The sequence below is a fragment of the Ammospiza nelsoni genome, chromosome 1, assembly GCF_027579445.1.
Source record: "Ammospiza nelsoni isolate bAmmNel1 chromosome 1, bAmmNel1.pri, whole genome shotgun sequence".
In the NCBI taxonomy this organism is placed as follows: Eukaryota; Metazoa; Chordata; class Aves; order Passeriformes; family Passerellidae; genus Ammospiza; species Ammospiza nelsoni.
The window spans coordinates 121,610,720-121,629,622 of NC_080633.1; the positions used below are offsets into that span (position 1 = coordinate 121,610,720).

Below are 18,903 nucleotides of genomic sequence, written 5' to 3' on the forward strand. Positions count from 1 at the left end.
ACACATCAAGACAGGTGGAGGTTGCTCTCTTTTCCCATGCAGCAAGCAATTGGAAAAAAGGAATTGGCTCAAGCTGAACCAGCTGAGGTTTACATTGAATATTAGGAAAAATTCCTTCACTGGAAAGGTGGTCAAGCATTGCAACAGGCTGCCCAGGAAAATGAAATAACTATCTGTGGAAGAGTTAACAAAACATGTAGATATGGTGTTTAGAGACATGGTTTAGTGTAAAGTTAATGTTTGTACTCAATGGTTTTCCCTTACTTAGAGGTCTTTTCCAACCATAATGATTCTAACAGGATTGCTTCTAGAGATTGCTCAAATGGCCCTGTATCTTCAGCTCAGTCTGCAAAAATTTTTAATCATGATTTATATTCCAGTTGTACTTTTCTTTAAACTCTACATCTTTTGTACTTAGGCTCTATTAGATCATTCTACCACATACAAATAAGTAATATTAGTCTGAGAATTTCCATAGAAAGCTGCATCATTAATTCAATGTTGTAATATTTGCTAATTATACAATAACTAATTTCTGTCTATATAAAATTGGAAAGGAAAACTTTTCTCAAATTGTGAACACTCAGGAAAGCTGAGAGGCAGCTGTATATAAAGGTCTCAGAGTTCTGTTTAAAGAGGCTTGAAGGGCTTAGACTTTAAAACTATGAGTGCTGACTACTTTTTTCCTGCTACTGTTTTTCACTCAAAACAATGCATTTAGGTCCCATTTACTTACTCAAAAATGCTATCACTCACTGCCATCTAGTGTTAATGGCACAGACTGCCAGGAATTTAAAATTGCTCTTATTACATTTTTCAAGTTTGGCCCTATCCTGAGAACCTGGCCATTTTTTTTTACTGACAGAGGGAGCTGCAGATGCACAGCAGTGCAGAAAACCTGAACAGTTTATTCACAGGAACAGATCTGACTTTAGGAGCCACCACAATTTCAGAGACTATAGTTACATTTTTACTTTTTCCGCTCTGACTCTGCTTACATGTTCTCTTCCTGTTTCACTGTGTCACACCAGGCTTGCCCTGGAGCAGAGCTGCTCCTCCAGCAGCCTCCTCCTTTCTCTGTTTTACCTGGCAAGGATTTACAGTCTCAAAGCTGGGATAGAGCAGTTGGATGAGAAAGAATTTTGCCTACTGAACATCTGTGGCAATTTTAAGGCACAAGTCACATTAATTTACAGTGCAGCTTCCAGTGTTTTCTGAAGACTGAACAAGTTCTGTACAGTGTGAATTACCTCCTAATGACTACCTTTTAAATAAATAGGAATCATAATTGGTGTTTATGAGAAGAATTATGTATAAGAATAATGTATACTAAGTTCTTAAAGAAAATTTCTGAATTCAAAAGCAGACCACAGAGCCTTACCACCATGCATAGTCATAATTAGTTTATTAGCACTGGTTTTGAAACAAATATATTCAGGTACTCAAACACATTTTATTTAATGTTTACTAAATTTAATATATTACCATATATTACATAATGCACTGAATATTCAGTAAATGAATAATGAAACCAAAGTGCAGATAAAAGTAGCAAGATCAGTTTTAGGTTATCAGGAAGGGCAAAATCACATTAGCAGTATAAGGACAGCAAGTTGTAAATGACTAATATTAAACATGTCATTCTACCACTGCTACAGGCATGCTAGTACAAATGATCCTGCTGTGAACTGCTTCCACTATCTAGAAAAGAAAGTAGTTCTTCCCTTACATTACAACTTCATGATCCTTGATTTCCTACCTTTCAGGCCTGATCCTGCAGTCCCTACTCAGCAAAACTTCCAATGCACTCTGTCAGATTAGTTTTGTACTTTTTATTAAAGCTACACAAAGCCCATTGGCTCTCTCCAAACACCTGAATAATAAATGACTAGAATCTAATTTCTAAAAATTTAGAAATTCTAAAAATATTTGTAACAGAAAACAATGTAATTACATACAGACCTAAGTGTACTAGGGCCAAACCCAGGAACAGATCTAGACAGAAGCCAGGACAGCAAGGCTGGCCTCTGTGGAGTTAGGCACTTTCCTGATTAGCCAGTCACTTTTAGGATCACAGTTTTGGACATAGACATCTCCAGTCTCTTTAAATACTGTTTTGAGCACCTGCATCCTGGTTTTGGATCTGGCCTTTTTTTATACTCGAGTACATGATGTATCACATTAACATTATGCAAAGACAATAAGAGAAGTGACCCTAAAGTAGAACAAAATGATAATACAACATGATATCATAGCCAAGTCTAGAAGAAGGTATTGTTCTTTTCTGTGCTTGGGTTAGGCACATTTGTTTTAACAGCTTTTAACACTGTATCCCATTTACTATTCTTGTGCTCTAACTGCCTTTTCCTAAACTTGTGCTGAAATAAATCATTGCTGTCTTCATCCTCAGCCTCTGATACTATCTCCATTTTTTGGATAATCAGTTTAATGAGGTCATGTTGCTTTTCCAACAATGTTGATATATCTTTGAGCCTAAAAAGCAAACAAACAAACAAATACACATCAGACTTTGTCATTTGATTTCAAAGGACATCTAAGTCATTAAAATTACAGATGCAAAAATTGACAGTACTTCACCCTTCTGACAGTACTTAACTAAACCCTTCTGCTAACAAGGACTATTATTTACAATACATTTAATTCTTTAAGCTGAAGTTCTTCTCCATGTTACAGGAAATAGGATAAAAGAACAAATCTGTGGTTCTTGTGAAAAATAACTTAATATATAATTAAGCAACTTCACTCTTAAAATAAAGTTGTTGACTGCTCTATCAAAAGTTTTTCCTATTAACCTATTTCCGTAAGAAAAAGGCCAGCAACCAAAAACATTTAGTGAAATTCACATTCACTTTTACAGCATATGAGAAATACTGATGAGGCACTCACTGATCTTTTTCAAAGTGCTATCCAAAGTGCAATTGATGCAATTAAGTAGTTAAACTAAGTTAGCATCACACATACAGAACACAGTATCTGTTATCTTTAAGGAAACAGGGAAATAAATGGAAATTGTGACTATAAACTGTCTTTACAGAACTACCAAAGAGGCATTTGAAAATCTACTTTTCTGAATGTCTACACTCACAAAATTACAACAAGAAAAGATGTGACTGAAAAGTTGCTTTTGCAGAACAGTTGAGGGGCTTTAGATGTAGTTACGTTTTTTGTTGTTTTGTTGGTTTTTTTAACAAGAAATGGTAATACATCTTGAGATATGTGAGAATCACAAGTAAGAAAATGCAAAGCAAAAGAAAACCCTGCCCCATACCGAAATCCAAAAATACATACACCCAGCACTGACACTAGCTCCAGTAGTAACTGAACTCAGTTTTGAACTCTGGTAAAAACACACTGGCAACGTAGTAAGAGTTTTCAGCCAATATTTTCAGAGAAATAAATATGACTTTCCATAATGATTAGGTCACAAGTTATTCTATTGCTAATAATTTTATAAAATTATAGTTTTCTTCCTTCTCTGTAGGAAAAAAAAATCCCAACCAAGGAAGAGTCTGTTTTATGCTGTTTTATATTATAATGATGTAGTATGCAGTTTAAGAAAGACTCGCTAAAGTCCACGATTTGCCTATATCTGTAGGGTGTAGTCTCACATGCTTCAACTCTTGCTGAGTCTTTCATGCAAAAAAAAAATGCAATCTGAATCTGTGCAGGTGGACAAAAATTTGGTAGATTAAAAAAAAAAAGGGAAAGGAAAAAATTTAGAGAAAACAAGTGCAGGGAAAAGTGAGACTGAGTGAGAAACAATGTGTTTTTCTAGCTGTACATTCAGAGTAAGCTTTTCTGAAACCATTCTTATGGATATGTTGGTATGACAAGTAAATCAAGAAAGTACAAAGAATTCCTCCCAAGGCTGTGGGAAACATGCTTTGTTTAAGAGAGAATCAACACCAATCAAACTTTGGGGAAACAATCTGAATCTGATTTACCCAGTGGAAAGTCAGTAACAGATTGTATATACTTGCAAACCAACTGGAATTACATCACTTGGGAGTTCTGAATAACCCTTGCAAACCTCCATTTGCAACTCTCTAAAATGAAAATCCATTTTCTCCATTACTTCAGATTACTTTAATGCGCAACAAGCTGTGCTGGTTTGGGCTGGGGACACAGAATTTTAAGAATTTTACTTTTTAGATACAGTATGGAGCTTTAAAATACCTTTAAAAATAGGAGTATATTTGTAATATTGGTTCTACTTATTTTTAAAACTCTAAAATACCACAAAAATACCTGTATTTCTGCTTCAGAACTTCCAATTCTAGTGTAGTATCAGGGCTCTGTGCATATGTGGTAGAGTCCTCACACCCAAAGCAATATTGGAACACACTCTAAACAAAACATGGAACCAAACTTAAATAGATCCTGTAGTCTGACAACAGAATAAATATGTGAACAGATTAAATATGTGAACATTGTTCACACAGTGTAAACATTGAAAAGATTTTCTGTTATGATGTTATTTGCTTATATATTCAAATACTTGTTTTATAAGAAAATTCAGTCTATCAACAACAAATAAAAGAAGAAAAGCCAAAAGGGAGTAATTCTACTTTTTATCTGAACATCTTTTGTACCTTGACTTACTTAATAAAGTTACCGTGCACTGAGTACTCAAACACTAATTTTATCTGAATACAGCTGCACTCAAACAGATTTATCATTTTCACTGACCTTAGTCAAGGTCTAACCACAATTCCCTTGATGTCAGTTAATAACACAATGTCCTTAGCAATGTGTGTACACCTCCATTTTTAGTAAGAATCCTTCTATCTAATATTCACCATCTTACCATAAATCCACAGTATCTGGGCCTGTTGGGATATACAGTGATTGATTCCTGGTCCACCCGACTTAAGAACCAAAATGGCAGCTTCTTCTCTAAGTTGGTATGAAGATTAACCTAAATGAGGTTTTGCATTTAGAATGAGATATGTTATCTTACGATAAATACACATTATTAGTGAAAATAACCATCATATAATAGCCATTATATCCAATTCACTAGTACTACCCCACACTGCAAACAGTGGTTTAATATCTGAATAGTCCAGCCCAGACACTAAAAGTACATTGTCATGACCAGTATTGAGTATCTTGACAGAATTAATTTCTCCACATAGATGTGCACTCTAATGAGAATTTAGTCCAGCAGAATGAATTTGGTATCCTTTTGATTTTTGTGTACCTTCTTTCCACTGCATAGACTCTCTACTAGAAGAAAACTGCAATTTCAGGCTTTGCAGTGACTGATTCTGAGATTCTGGTTTTGGAAAAACTCAGAATTTCTTGAACTGATGGTTGAAAAATTTCTTAAAAATTCATTTACTTGTACATTTCCTTGGCAATGACTTGTATGAGTGAAAATGAGATTCAGAATAAGATGCCATGTTCAAACTTGCCAAATCTGCTTTACGGATAACCAACAATAGTTAGGAATATGATGACAAGCCAACTAATTATCTAAAAGGTGTTCTAGCAATGATATGTACTTCCAACATTTGATGATTTTATGGTCTGTTACTCACCTGCATTGCAATCCTTTTGAGTGCAGCATATTTTTGTACTTCAGCAATATCACCAACAGCCAAACCAATCTAGAAAAAAGAGAAATCATTCATTATCTACTTTTTCATAGTCTGTGATTTCAATTGTATTTCTCTTTCACACTTAAAGAAGAAAATATTCTAGAATTAAATTACTTTTTCACTTGAATTTGGAAATGTTTTTTGTATATTTGTAATATGTATCAATAAATGTAGAGAGTGTTTTCACTGACAAAACTCTGTTGGTAAGGCACTGAAGTGCTACTTTTGCCAAGAATAACATCCCATCTTTTACATTCTTCATTACTGCTGGAATGTTAAGAAACCAGTTGATCTCTTGATTAAGTAGAATCATGGCTGCAATAAACAAGTTTAAAAAACACGAGGTTTTTGACTTTTATTGCCCAGCTCAAGTGAAAATGTGATTTCCTAAATAAAAGTTATATTCAGTGGATCATGGCTGAAGATATTTTACGTATTTTCCCCCCTTTCCACCATTATTGTGTTTTCTGATTCTTAACTTTCAGATCAGGTTTGTTAGTTAGTTCTTTCACTACTTCTGATTGCTGTTTGGTACGCAGTGAATATTTGAATTTGGGCTTTTTGGGCTTTATTTTTTTAATTTAAATTATTTTTAGTGTTAGGTTATGACACAACAAGGGATTGAACAAAAATCATTGTTCCTCAATTTTCCTTATCAAGACCTCAGAATAATACATTGCAGCTCCAATTCAAATTCCATCAAAGTTATTACCTAAACATATAAAAATACTCCTGTGGAAGTGAGGTGTAGGAAAATACTGATAGCAGTACACTGGATGGAAAACAAGTGCAGAGAACAAGGACATTTTAATATGTTACTGAAAATATTTGTTAAATAATGAATGGCTGTCACTTACTGAAGTAATTCTATACACTAGAACTCTATATACATATTCGTGTTTAACCAACTTTGTATATTAATAAATAGCTTACACTTACTAGTAAGTTCATAAGAAGGATTGGAATAAGCAAGGTAAATATAATGAGAACTGTGTAACTCAGGAATGGATATGGCAATTCACTGCTTAGTAAAGGATCCAGGAATGCATCATGGTAATTAATGTCTCCCAGCATCATTGCAAATGTCTTCATTACAGAAAGCAGAGGTGTGCTGTATGTTTGCTGCAAAAAGAAACATCAAAATAAAGATAAAACCCAACTGATGGAATTTGTAAATAAAGTCTTGAGATGCTTTAGTCAAAGATAATATTTATAATGATAAAAACTTAACTAGAGTATTGAACTAACCTGTGAACCCAAAAGGACAAAGAAACTCAGCCCAAAGGCCAGTATCAGGAAAAAGAAAACCACAGCAATCCGAATCAAAGTCCTCAAAATTTCCCAGAACATCACAACATAGATTCCATAGTTCTCAAATCTAGGCAATAAGTAAACAAAAAAGATAGAGAATCAGTCATAGAATAAGACTTCTAAGACAATCCACTCCAACTATTAATCTAGCACAACTATTAATCTAGCACAGCCAAGTCTACCCTTAAAGCATTAAATACTGAAGTCTGAGTCCCTTTCAGTTATTTCTGTAAGGCAGTACGTAACACTGATTTTCATCTGTGGAAAGGGACACTGCCTCTCTGAGAGATTCTGTGATGGTAACAAACCTGCTCTACTTTCACATCCAAAAGAGTGCAAGTGATCCTACACACAGCAACTCCATACTGCATAGTTTTATATTTTAATGCACAAGAACAGTTTTCAACATCGTATTTTTCATGGATAACATTTATTCCCTCCATAGGCACAGGCAGTACAGTATTGTACCACTGCTACATTCAGAATAAAAAACAATAGCAAACTATCCAAATTTTTTCTGCTTCTCAAAGCAAAGCAGCAACCAAAATAAAGGACAACTGGCACCATAATCCATGTAGCAGCTACATGCCTGATTTAAAAGACTTCACTTTTTACAAGAAGTGAAAGAAATGATATAATGTAGTTTTAATGTAATACAAACACTAGAAAACAAACAAACAAACAAAAAGAAACACACTGTTCAGGAAGATAAGGAGAATAGCATAATTTTAAGACACCTGTGTTTCCAACAACAATCTGTTGTTGGCAAGCCTCTCCTATTCTTGGTTGACACAAAAACTAAATATGGAAACAGGAATTACCATAAAGCACATTAATTTTTGTTTCAAACCTGAACTTGTGAATTTATGTCCCCTCTCATATCCAGGGACCAAGAGATTTTTTAAGCTCACAGGAGCAACTGTGAAAATCCCTGTGGGTATCTTTCACTCTGAAACATTATGTGCAAGACTGAAAAGGTCAAGCTGGAAATAAAGCAAACCCAATCTTCCCTTACATATTAGGCATTTACTAGGCAAAATTCAGCTGAAGTCAATGGACTCACATATTGCTTTGGGAAAAGAGCCTGAATGAGTTAGAAAAATCATGTGTAGAGTTCTACTGCAACACACTTGAAATAACAGTCAGGCCAGGAAGGCATTTCATCCATCAGCAGAAGAAAGGTTGTGCAATCACCTGTTTACTTTGGAGCAGACAGGACACACCCATTCTTGGTCACCTGAGGCCAGACATGGGGGTGGGGGGTTAAGGAAAAGGTTTGCAGTAGAGGCAAGACCATAAAGGTCCTCTCTTTTGACATTAACTCTGCTTACAAACCGTGTCCTTAAACATCCCTACTGCAGTAAAACAGCCCTGAAATTAATCAGCAAATGTTGTGTTTGGATGTCTGCAAGACTTTGTGGCGGTGATTAGTGCATGTATACAACAAGAATTGGAAGAACATTTATGCAGTATTACCACATTCAGTCCTGCTCAGACACAAATGTGTTTAATTTGTCTCAAGCACTACACCCACAATATTTTTTTCCTCCAGCCAGCTCTCCTGCGGTTCATAACTCTTGGAAACTATTGTGCCAGTGACATGATTTAAGATAATTAAGGGCAATAAACAGACATGATGTCAACTCAAGAAATTTACAATTCCATCAATTGCAATTCTTTTACAGGACACTACAGCATAAAGTCAGACATGCCATTTAATATGGGAAATGATAAAGGAATTTACCTTCTCCCAGGTATTACTCATAAAACCTGACTTCCTTATGCCATTCATAATTCATATCCTTCTGGGTTTTATTAAAGTCAAAGTCTATATAGTGTAGTGAAAGATGATTTAAAAAAGATAAAATTCAGCATGGCTGTGCTTAATTAATATTAAAATAAATATTGTTATTTCTATAGTTGCTATAACATATGTTGTGATGCTCTACATGAAAAACACTGAAAATTACAGCTCATCAGAGATAAAAAATTCCTATGGTCCTAATCTGGAAACTTGTATAGTTTGAAAAAAAATAAAAATAAAAAATGGGACTCTCAAACTTGATCTTTCACAATTTAGAGTATGTAAAATATCTGAAAATATTAAAATATTTTATTGTAAAGCCTGTAAAATTTTTTTACCGTTGAAGATAAAGCAAGAAGTTCATCCAAGACAAGTACACAGCAATTGCTCCACATTCCCACTGCAAATGAGCTGGTGTATTAATAAATAAAGAAGATACAAAAATTATGCTTGTAGTATAAATGGTCCAGTCCAGTAGATTGGAGTAATCCAACAAATATTTCAATTTCTAGGATTTAAGAGAGAAAGGTTAATATTTATCAGTCATCCATCATTAAAACACTGAGTTCAATACACTATTTAAATTCACCATTCAAAATCAGTTTTAATCATTATATATATAAATTAAAAAGTATAAATTGACATTTGACTTCTAATCAGGAAAAAAACAGATAATTTCAATATCATACAAACTGCTATGCACATAAATTGTCTGATTAATGTTATTTCTCTCTGTACTAACCTGCTGAATCAGCTGAAATATTTCTTTGCAAATGCCCAGTAAACTCATAATTAAAACTAAACACATACACACTCTTGTGAAGTATGAGTCCTGCAACAAAATCAGAGCACAAAAGAAATTAGAAATTATTAAAGGAATGTTAATTTGATCTCTACCTATTATATATACATTATATTGCCTGTTAGCTTGTATCATATACTTATTACTATCTATATTCTGTTTAATTAATATTTATTGTGAAATCCATGTTCTGGGTTGAGCCGTATATGTGATCTCATGATTTTTTCATAGATCAGGATATCTTCATGAACCTTTGATATCCCTTGAGTTTATTTTATTTCATTTTTCTACTAGCATATCTTTTCTGAGTTCCTGTTTCAGTTTCATTCTTTTTCTCTCATGTGAATCTTTTTTCTTCAATATTAAATAAATAATATTCACTTCAGGGAAAAAACTGAAGTAACCATGTACTAAATATAAATTTCTCAGAAAAAAATAAGAAATGGGAACTGAAAATTATCTAAACTGAAAATTATCTATCAGCAGAGGTTGCTGCTGAATGTTTAGAAATATATACTTCAATTTTATTCCATAGAGTTGCTAGATCATAAATTAATCTAGACATTATTTAAGTAATCATACCTTTTTGGTGTAAAAATCTTAAACAGATTGTAACTATTAATAAAAAGTACCTCATATTCTAATGGTCTTGCTTCATAGAGCTCTGTTCCATTCAGAGGTCTTCCTGGTTGTATGTGAGTGACCAGAAGAGTCAGTGGGATGAGACCAAGAGAATATATGCCTAAATTCATTAAATGTGCTCGAAACCCATAGGCCATCCTTGAAAGTGAAAATGTTAAAGTTAAAACACTTTTCAAATTCAGAAGAGCATGCATTCAAATTTAACATTCAATAATGTCTTCAAGACAAGGGAGTAAGCATTTCTTAAAATGTCCCTTTGTGATGAATATGTTCATCACTTATGTGGACAAAAGTGTATTTGCCACTCTGAAAAACCATTCCTTTCACTTTTACTTGGCAACCTAATTATATATTTTATAAAAAAGAGGAAACAAAGATAATAGCTGCCTTTGTTGTAAACATCAAAAAATCTTTCCTAAATACTAAGTTGTATTTTATGGAAAAGACATTTCTCAGTCAGCTCTATAAACATGCACATTTTAATAAACAACTTTCAGGCAAAATAGTCTTTATCTTGACATGCGGTATTATATTTTATATCCACTGAAATAGACCAACCATTTCATAAGCAAATATTCTTTACACACAGGATGACTGAGTAGCTCCATGCGATTGTGGCGCACCATGGCCTGCAAAATACAAATACAGGAGGGTCAAACTTAATTCATCCAGGCAAGCAAAGTGTTTCAAAAAAAACTGGGTAGGCCACCTTTTTAACCTGATTATTAGCCTAATGAAAAGTAAAATATGTGTAAGATATTGCAAAGTTCTTTTGATTAAGCACCTGGCCCAAACCCATCACTGTCTTGCCCTCTCTGCCTGCTAAGGCCTTCAGTTTCTCTGCTGAGACTCTGTTAGTCTATTTCAAGCTTCAAAAATTATACAGACTATTTTCAACTACACCTGTGAGACCAAGTTTTACATTCAATGAGAAAAATATTTATTTATTTATTTATTATTAGACAGTATAACAATGAATTGCCAACAGGAATCCCAAAAAGCAAACATATTAAGCCAGAAAGTTTGTTATATAGACATTTTCTGACAAAGAATGAGAGAACAGATTGCAATGCTACAAAACTAGCAAATTTGTTTCATATTATAAATATTTTGCAATTACCATATGAAACAAATCAGCTTGTCAGGTTTTTTAGCGCCTTACATTCCAGTGCATGGTCACTGGAATGACTGGAGTGTGGTTTTCTTTGATGTACTACCTGCACGTACAGCACAATATCTTGAGCATTCATAGCTTTATCTAGATCTAAAAGAAATTTTATTTATTACTCAGAACTTTGGCCCATACTTAATTTCAATATCCCTTCAATATACAAAGTTATGGGCTTTGGAGAAGAAATATTATGATGAAAAATTTCATTTTATCTAAACCAAGACAGCAGGCAATGATGTCAAAGTAAAACTTACATTTAAAGTGGTAAGTGGTTCATAGAAAATATCTTCACCATCCTTTACTTTCTTGTTAAGTGTTAAGGGACACTGAAGATATCTGAAGTTGTATTCAATCTATATAATACACCAGAAGTTAAATACAATGCAAATTATTATCTCAGTCTTAGATGATGTTCTTAATACAAAAAAGTCTATCTTTTAGAGAGCATATTGTGTCAAGGTAGTCAGAATCAAGATGTATATTCACTGTTAGCTGAACACATGTCATCAAGATACACATCTGTGACTGCCAGGTGTTTAAATGAACAGCCATTTTGAATTTTAAAAAAAGTCTACATTTCTTGCTAAAATGTTACAATTAAGAAAGGTCATTTTCATAACCGTGATTTTTTAATGCCAACTTTAAAGAAAAGCTTGTCTTTAAAAGTTGTATGGCTTTGATAATACAATATAAAGAAAATGCACAGTAGCAAAATATTTGCAAGTTTTCTGTTAATGATGTGGATAGAATCCAATATAATCACTGATGAGGTGGTTTTCAATATGGTTTCAAAGGTAACATAACTGGAGAACATTCATGTCTCCCTAGCATTAAAAGCAATCTACTGCTTGAGATTTTCAACAAGAATTTACAAAACAAAGAAACATGTTGAACTCAAAAGTATTGATGACATATGCACTACTAATTATAAGCACACTTTCAATATTCATAAATAGATATTACATGTCTTCTCTCACTGCTATTTTGAAATACCCATAACCTCTGATACCCAGCTTGATTGCAAAAATTGCCACAGCAAAGATACAGTTTATGGATTGTAGAACTTTAATGTCACACTTATTAAAATATGTAAGCATGAAGATTACAGAAACTGAACTTCAAACTATTGACAGTCCAAAGGATAAAATCTGTCTCCTGTGTTCTGTGCAAAGATCTGAGATTCATCTACAACAGTACCTTATATATATGAGCTTGACATGTACATTAAAATACATGTTTTGTACTTTCCCAGACTTTTTCATCTACTTACATAGAAGTCTCGACTTGTCTTTTCCTCTGAAGACTCAATTATGCAGTTGTCCAACACCAGCTTTGCAGATGAACAGAAAAGTGAATTAAGGTGATATAGACAATGTTCAACAAAAAGAATATGTTTAGACCAGAAGAAAATGACTGTCAAATACAATGATCAGCTAACAGAAGTGATGACAGTCAGTTTTTATGATGTAGGTTTTGAAGACATAAAATTCTAGAGTTTTCCTGTAGGAGTTAAATGTAAATGCAGTTTACAAGGCTACATGCCAGCTTACCAGTATGAAGTGTGAATAGTTTATGAATACCTATGTAGTAATTACCTATCCTCTGAACAGAGAGAGACACAGTTCTCCCAAGATTTTAGAAGCTGTGGGAAACTTAGAGGAAAGAATTCAAACAACTATTATCTCTCTTTCTGTAACCATTGTTTATAGATTTAGTTCTCCGGAGTGTGCTACTTATAGCTCACCAGTAGTGTGAGAGAAGATTCCTAAAAGCCAGTCAGGTCTTAGGTCCACCATTGTTTCTATGAGAACTACAGATTTTTAATAATAAAGTGCCTTTTCATGCCTTCTGATGACAGAGTCTCTATAACACCTTTGCCTGTCCCCAGTACCCCCTCAGTGATATATGTGCGTACCACTTGCTATTTTATTTAAAAATCATTTCTGCTGTGTCATTTAGCAGTTAGCTAAGAGAGTGAAAATATCTCAGATGATTTTGAACCCAATTCACTTATGACTCTCATTCCATCTATACATAATTTTTATGTTACTTTTATAACTCCATTGGTCTCAGGAAGCTAGGAACTTTTCTAATACAGAACTTAAACTGGACAAACTGAGACTATCACTAAAATACTATTAAATAATTTTGTGAACTTCTTTCTATTTTATAATAATACGTATTAGAGAGCACAGCAAACAGAAGAATGAATGCAGAACAACAAAGGTTATTTTGTGAAGTTGTTTCTTTAACATGTGCAGAAAACTTACTTTAAATGAATCAGGAAGATACTCAACCATTTCCAGCAAAGGACACTTGTTGGCACTGGAAGAGTGAGAGAAAGTCACAACAGCTTCTTCCCATCTGCAAAAAATTATTTCAGATAATAGAAAATTAAGTAATTAAAGCTGCTCTAAATTAACTACTTTTAGATTATTTGAGTTTCATTTAAGATATTAAAAAGCATAATATATAATGTGCTAATTTTATGCACTATTAAATGGAAACTAAGCTGTTTGGGGAGCAGCTGAGTAATATTCTGGACACTTTTGTAAGAATGATTCATGTTAAATTCTGTTATCAATTAAACAGAAATGTTTCAACTATGCTAAGGCCTCCTAAAAAATATGAAACTGGAACGAACTTTGGAATCTTGGGTTACAAAATTACGCAAATAACAATAAATACAGTGAAACCCTGTCAGTATTCCTGTAACTCTTACCAAAAGATGTCATAATTAGGCAATAGTGCATTGCTTTATTCCAAAAGTGGGGCTTCACTATGCCTTAACCTAAAATTTTCTAAACTGCAGTTGAAATGCTACAATTAAAAATATTTGCAACATTAAAAAGCATGATTTTAAATGAAATCTCTTGAATTATTTCAGTTGTATTCACATTTTGATTAAAATTTTATAGGCATTAAAGCATTATGTGAAAGGTCAAAATTATTTCTGATGGCTTCTACATGTTTTTTACACACAGAATCCAAATACTCAATGTAATATGAAAAACAACTTGCCATATGTCTCATGTCAATTACAATTATGCCATTTTTTATTTGAGCTCATTAGAATAGAACATAACCTCTTGAATTGTAAACTAAGTACTCAGTTTTTCTTATTAAACAACAGATTTTCAGAACTTAAATCTCATTTAAGAAAACCAAAACAAAACACATGGGCAAACAAATTGAAGAAGCGTTTTCTCTATACTTTACCTTTTGTGCAAAATGACAGCAGACACCACATCTTTTCTCCTATTGTGTATTGCTTCATGGAAAAAAGAAGCCACTGCTTTGTTGAACAGAATTTTTGCACCATAGTCAAGAAGTAACCTCACTGCTTTTGCATGTCCTTCTCGTGCAGCCAAGTGCAAAGCTGTGTTCTGTGCAGACAAGCAGTACATGAGTAATTTAAAAAAGAGTACATTTCAGTGCTTTCCCACATTGAAAAGCCACATGCTTTTCTCAGCTGCAAGTCTCGAATGCTTTCACTAGCAACACAAAGCATTAGAATATTGTCAGATTCTAACAGAGATCACAGACATGATCTTTATGCCTACAGCTACACTAGGGCAAAATCTGAAGAGGAAATTCACTATAGGTAACATCATTAATATCTTTTAGTTTTGTAATTAATGAACTTCAAGTCACAAAGAGGTAAAAATCATGGCATCTACAGACACAGAACACCTTATTTGATAATCAACAAGAGAAGCATCCAATTATATGCAGATGTGCTCATACAAAAAAAAAATCTGCAAGAAAATCTGAGAGTGAAATTTTCTAAGTGGAATATTTATTTTTTCTTTAAATTTTAAGTAAAGGAAAAGTGGTTTAGGAATCAAGAAAAAGTAAAGGAATCAGGGGTTTAGGAATCAAGATACACTAAAACTGACATTTGAGAGTCTTCTGAGCACAGAATCTGCACACAGATTTTTCCGATTGAAATTAAGGACTTATCATGAATTGAAATTAAGGCTTCTCATAAATTTAAACTGAAGATTTGTTTCTAATCTAGTACTTTAAATGTTTTCAACACCAGTTCTCAAGAGAAATTAGCGACAGCTTCTGTGTTGAGAATTAAACAGTTCTTTAAAATGATCACCCTATACTCCTGATAGGACAGGTTCATACAAGAGGCTTCCATCCTTGAAAGGGATTCTGTTTTGACCTAAAACACACTACATCTGTCCAAACTCCAGAGCAAGACAGGTGCTGTTTTTGTTGGACATCACTGTGCAGTAGATTTCAAACAACATGTTAATGAGCTATAGTTGATACCAGATTTTTTTCACATCTGTGTAAATTCTTTAAATTTGCATTAGCAGTGTTTGTACTACATTGCTAAAATATTCTTGCATTGTATAGGGGGCAAAAGGAACATGTCTAATACATTCAGTGATTCATGTTTTCTATTAGAATATTTGAATCTATTTTATCTCCTGCTTAAAAGAACTGGATAAAAATTTCAGCAATCATATATTTATCCAAGAAATCTTTTATCACTGAGTCTGCCACAGGAAATAAAATATTACACATGTAATGCACAGTGGAAAACTACCAATAGCCTAGTCCTGACATTTCTTCTAGAAGTAAGAGCAGACAAGAAACAAATAATGTTAACACATACCCCTTCTTCATCCACTTTGTCAGTACACTTCACATTAGTATCCAAAATTATCTGCATTGTGCGAGTGTATCCTCCGAAGGCAGCATGGTGCAGGGCTGTCCAGCCTTTATAATCACTTACATGCAATGGTATAAAATTAGAAATTATAAATAAAAAAGCTTTTTATAAATTTGAAGTGAATATAAATGACTGCTGCTGTGACTCAGACCTCTTTTCTTTGGCATGACTGCTGCAGAGATGTCCATACATTTTGTCAAATATTATGTGATGATCAATGCACCACTCAGAAGCAGAAGGCTCAACTCAATAAGAGTACTTAGATCTCTCCCTTTTCATCTTTTTCTGAGATCTGAGGATCTTTGACCTGAAGGCAGAACTTACAGTGCAAGGCAGAATGCCTGTGAACTAAGAAACCCTTCTCAAGCCTGTGAGTGAAGTTGAAATGATTGTAACATTTCCAAACCATTTTTTTTTTCTCATGAAAATGTTCAATAATCTTCTCTCAGTTGGATTTAGAGAAACCTAGCATTAGAAGCCTTGGTTTTACAGCTAGCTATTCTCTGTTTTACAAGTATTTTATAACCATACTCTTACACCATATGTTTGTATTTGCATATATTAATATAACAATCATTTTAATATACTGCATTTATATTTGTATTGCATTAACTTCCCAGCAGATGAACATAAAACATAGGGGGATAGGGTTTTTTTTTTTTTTGGCTTAATGAATGAAAATCTGTATACTTACCAGAGGAAGAGAGCCCCTCTCTTCAGAAGAAACTGAACTACCTTCTCATGACCATTCTGGGCTGCCAAGTGAAGGGGAGTCATTCCCTTCTTATCACCTTCATTCAAAAGTCTTGTGTCTTTCATGTCTCGGATAAGTCGTTGACAAGTATTGATGCGCCCATAGCTTTGCAAGATGCACAGAAATTAATGCACAGAAATTAATGTCAGAGACACAGGGATGAAAGGCAAGGCATGGATTCCATGGCCTGCACTGTGCTACTCACCTGGCAGCAAAGTGTAAGGGTGACTTCTTGTCCCTGCTCTTGGAGTAGATGGAAACGTTGAGGCTGAGTAAATTATTTACAGAGAGGGCCACGCCTTGTCTGCATGCATAATGCAATGGAGTGCATCCTTCATTATCTTCATCCACTACAAGGTTTTTAATATGTTCCATCTGTTATCCCCCAAGAGAAACCCAAAAAAAGCACAGAATTACATGTATATCTCTTCTGCTCCATAGTTTCTAATAGTTTGTAACAACAGCATTAATACTCTAAAGCAGTATCTAAAAATAATAAATAAATTTAAAATAAAATTTAGGAACAAAGAGCACCCTTTTTATCTGCTGATTTGTGGGTCACCATTTTTTCAAACAACTACTCTTCAAAGGGCACAGGAGTTTATCATCCTGCATCCTCACTGCAAACCATTCACAGCACAATAAAGGTAATTCTTCTTTGCTGCCATTCCAATGCAATGCTCACTGCTGGCAGTAGAAGGCTTGTACCAAACCTAAAGGCAGTCTTATAGTCTGCATTCAGTAGCAAAACCTCTGACTGTCAAAACCCAGCAGTTCACTGTTTTACAGTGTTAATTTATTTCCCCTATTTCTTTTTCATATTCATTTCCCCATTTTCCTTGTCTAATGCTATCCTACAACCTTTGTTTAAGCAACTAAAAAACTCCTCCACCATCTTATCCACTTACTTCTCTGAATTATTGATATGATCAATAATCAGAAAGTCAATGCTGAGGCTTATCATCACTGTTTTAAAACTGATCCACTACATCTGGGAGGTTAAATCCATTCTGAATAACAATCAAAGGTGTTCACAGATTTCAGCACATGTTGTAAGATGAGTTATATTTGATTCACATTTAAAAGGCTATTTCTGGAGCTCTGGAGGCCAGCAAATTTAATTTTTTCAGACAAGCTTGGGCTCTATCAATATGAGTGCTTCATTTCAACATAGCCAAATACAAATTTATGTTTGAAATATTTTAAAAAACCAAATCCAAGACTTCATTATGGTCCAGTCCACAGAAAGCTCCTGCAGAATATGCTGCAAACTATTTTTAAAGTTGTAGATCTTGAGTGATTAGGAAGATATCTCCTGGCTTTACTGCATGCAAGCTGGGAAAACAGAAGTGAAAAGTTCTATATTTTATTGCCTACCTCTTGAGCTATTCAATCCCCCAACAGCAAAATAATTTATGGGATTATGTTATTCCTTTGCCTGGCAATAAGAAAACTGTATTATTTGCTTTGAAATGTTTTCATGAGAGATATGTGATATGTACCTCTTCAAACCATTTTTTCTGACACTAGACTATTTAACAATTACCAAAAAATTTTACAAACATACCAAAAAAAAATGGTAGCTGCTTTTTTCTTTACATTTTCCTAGAAAAAATAAGAGAAAGACATAAACTGATGTTTACTGTACCTGCAGATATTTCTCATTCAGATGTTGTAGTCCTCCAGGCTGCAACACGGTCAAATGCAAGAAATTCCGACCAAGGTGATCTTTTAATGACACGTTTGCTCCTAAACAAATATGGAAATAAATACCAGCAACTTCAAAACTGCTGGTTCTTGGCACTACATAATGATGTTTAAGACAAAGGAACAAATGTTGAATTAATGTTTATTAATCTATAAAATTTTATAAAATAATTCTTATAAATCTATAAAATATTCTTTCAAGTCAACCTTCCAACATATAATTTTGTTTCTCAAAAAAATAATCTGTAATTAAACTAGATTTCAGCATTTTCTTGTGTGTATGCATTTTGTATTTACTCTAAGCAGCACTAAGTTTTATATGGGGCCCTTACATTCCAAGATGCTGATCACCCACAAATCAAGAGGAAATTTAAAGATGCAGTCACCTCTTCTAATCT

At 33.8% G+C, this 18,903-nt stretch overlaps 1 protein-coding gene across 1 annotated transcript in view; it reads right to left on the reverse strand.

The window, feature by feature from the left end:
* Positions 1-1,433: 1,433 nt before the first annotated feature.
* TRPA1 (transient receptor potential cation channel subfamily A member 1) overlaps positions 1,434-18,903 on the reverse strand; it is a 31,629-nt gene continuing 14,159 nt past the window's right edge. Inside the window, exons 10-27 of the mRNA XM_059477721.1 lie at positions 18,447-18,547; positions 17,004-17,173; positions 16,739-16,903; positions 15,988-16,102; positions 14,574-14,740; positions 13,625-13,718; positions 12,625-12,684; positions 11,609-11,707; positions 10,742-10,812; positions 10,174-10,321; positions 9,482-9,571; positions 9,078-9,247; positions 6,873-7,002; positions 6,564-6,746; positions 5,565-5,633; positions 4,829-4,939; positions 4,270-4,367; positions 1,434-2,493 (exon numbers count right to left, since the gene is read on the reverse strand). Of these exons, the coding sequence (XP_059333704.1) occupies positions 2,262-2,493; positions 4,270-4,367; positions 4,829-4,939; positions 5,565-5,633; positions 6,564-6,746; positions 6,873-7,002; positions 9,078-9,247; positions 9,482-9,571; positions 10,174-10,321; positions 10,742-10,812; positions 11,609-11,707; positions 12,625-12,684; positions 13,625-13,718; positions 14,574-14,740; positions 15,988-16,102; positions 16,739-16,903; positions 17,004-17,173; positions 18,447-18,547 (2,273 nt within the window). The 3' untranslated portion in view covers positions 1,434-2,261. The remainder of the gene's footprint in view (positions 2,494-4,269; positions 4,368-4,828; positions 4,940-5,564; positions 5,634-6,563; positions 6,747-6,872; positions 7,003-9,077; positions 9,248-9,481; positions 9,572-10,173; positions 10,322-10,741; positions 10,813-11,608; positions 11,708-12,624; positions 12,685-13,624; positions 13,719-14,573; positions 14,741-15,987; positions 16,103-16,738; positions 16,904-17,003; positions 17,174-18,446; positions 18,548-18,903) is intronic.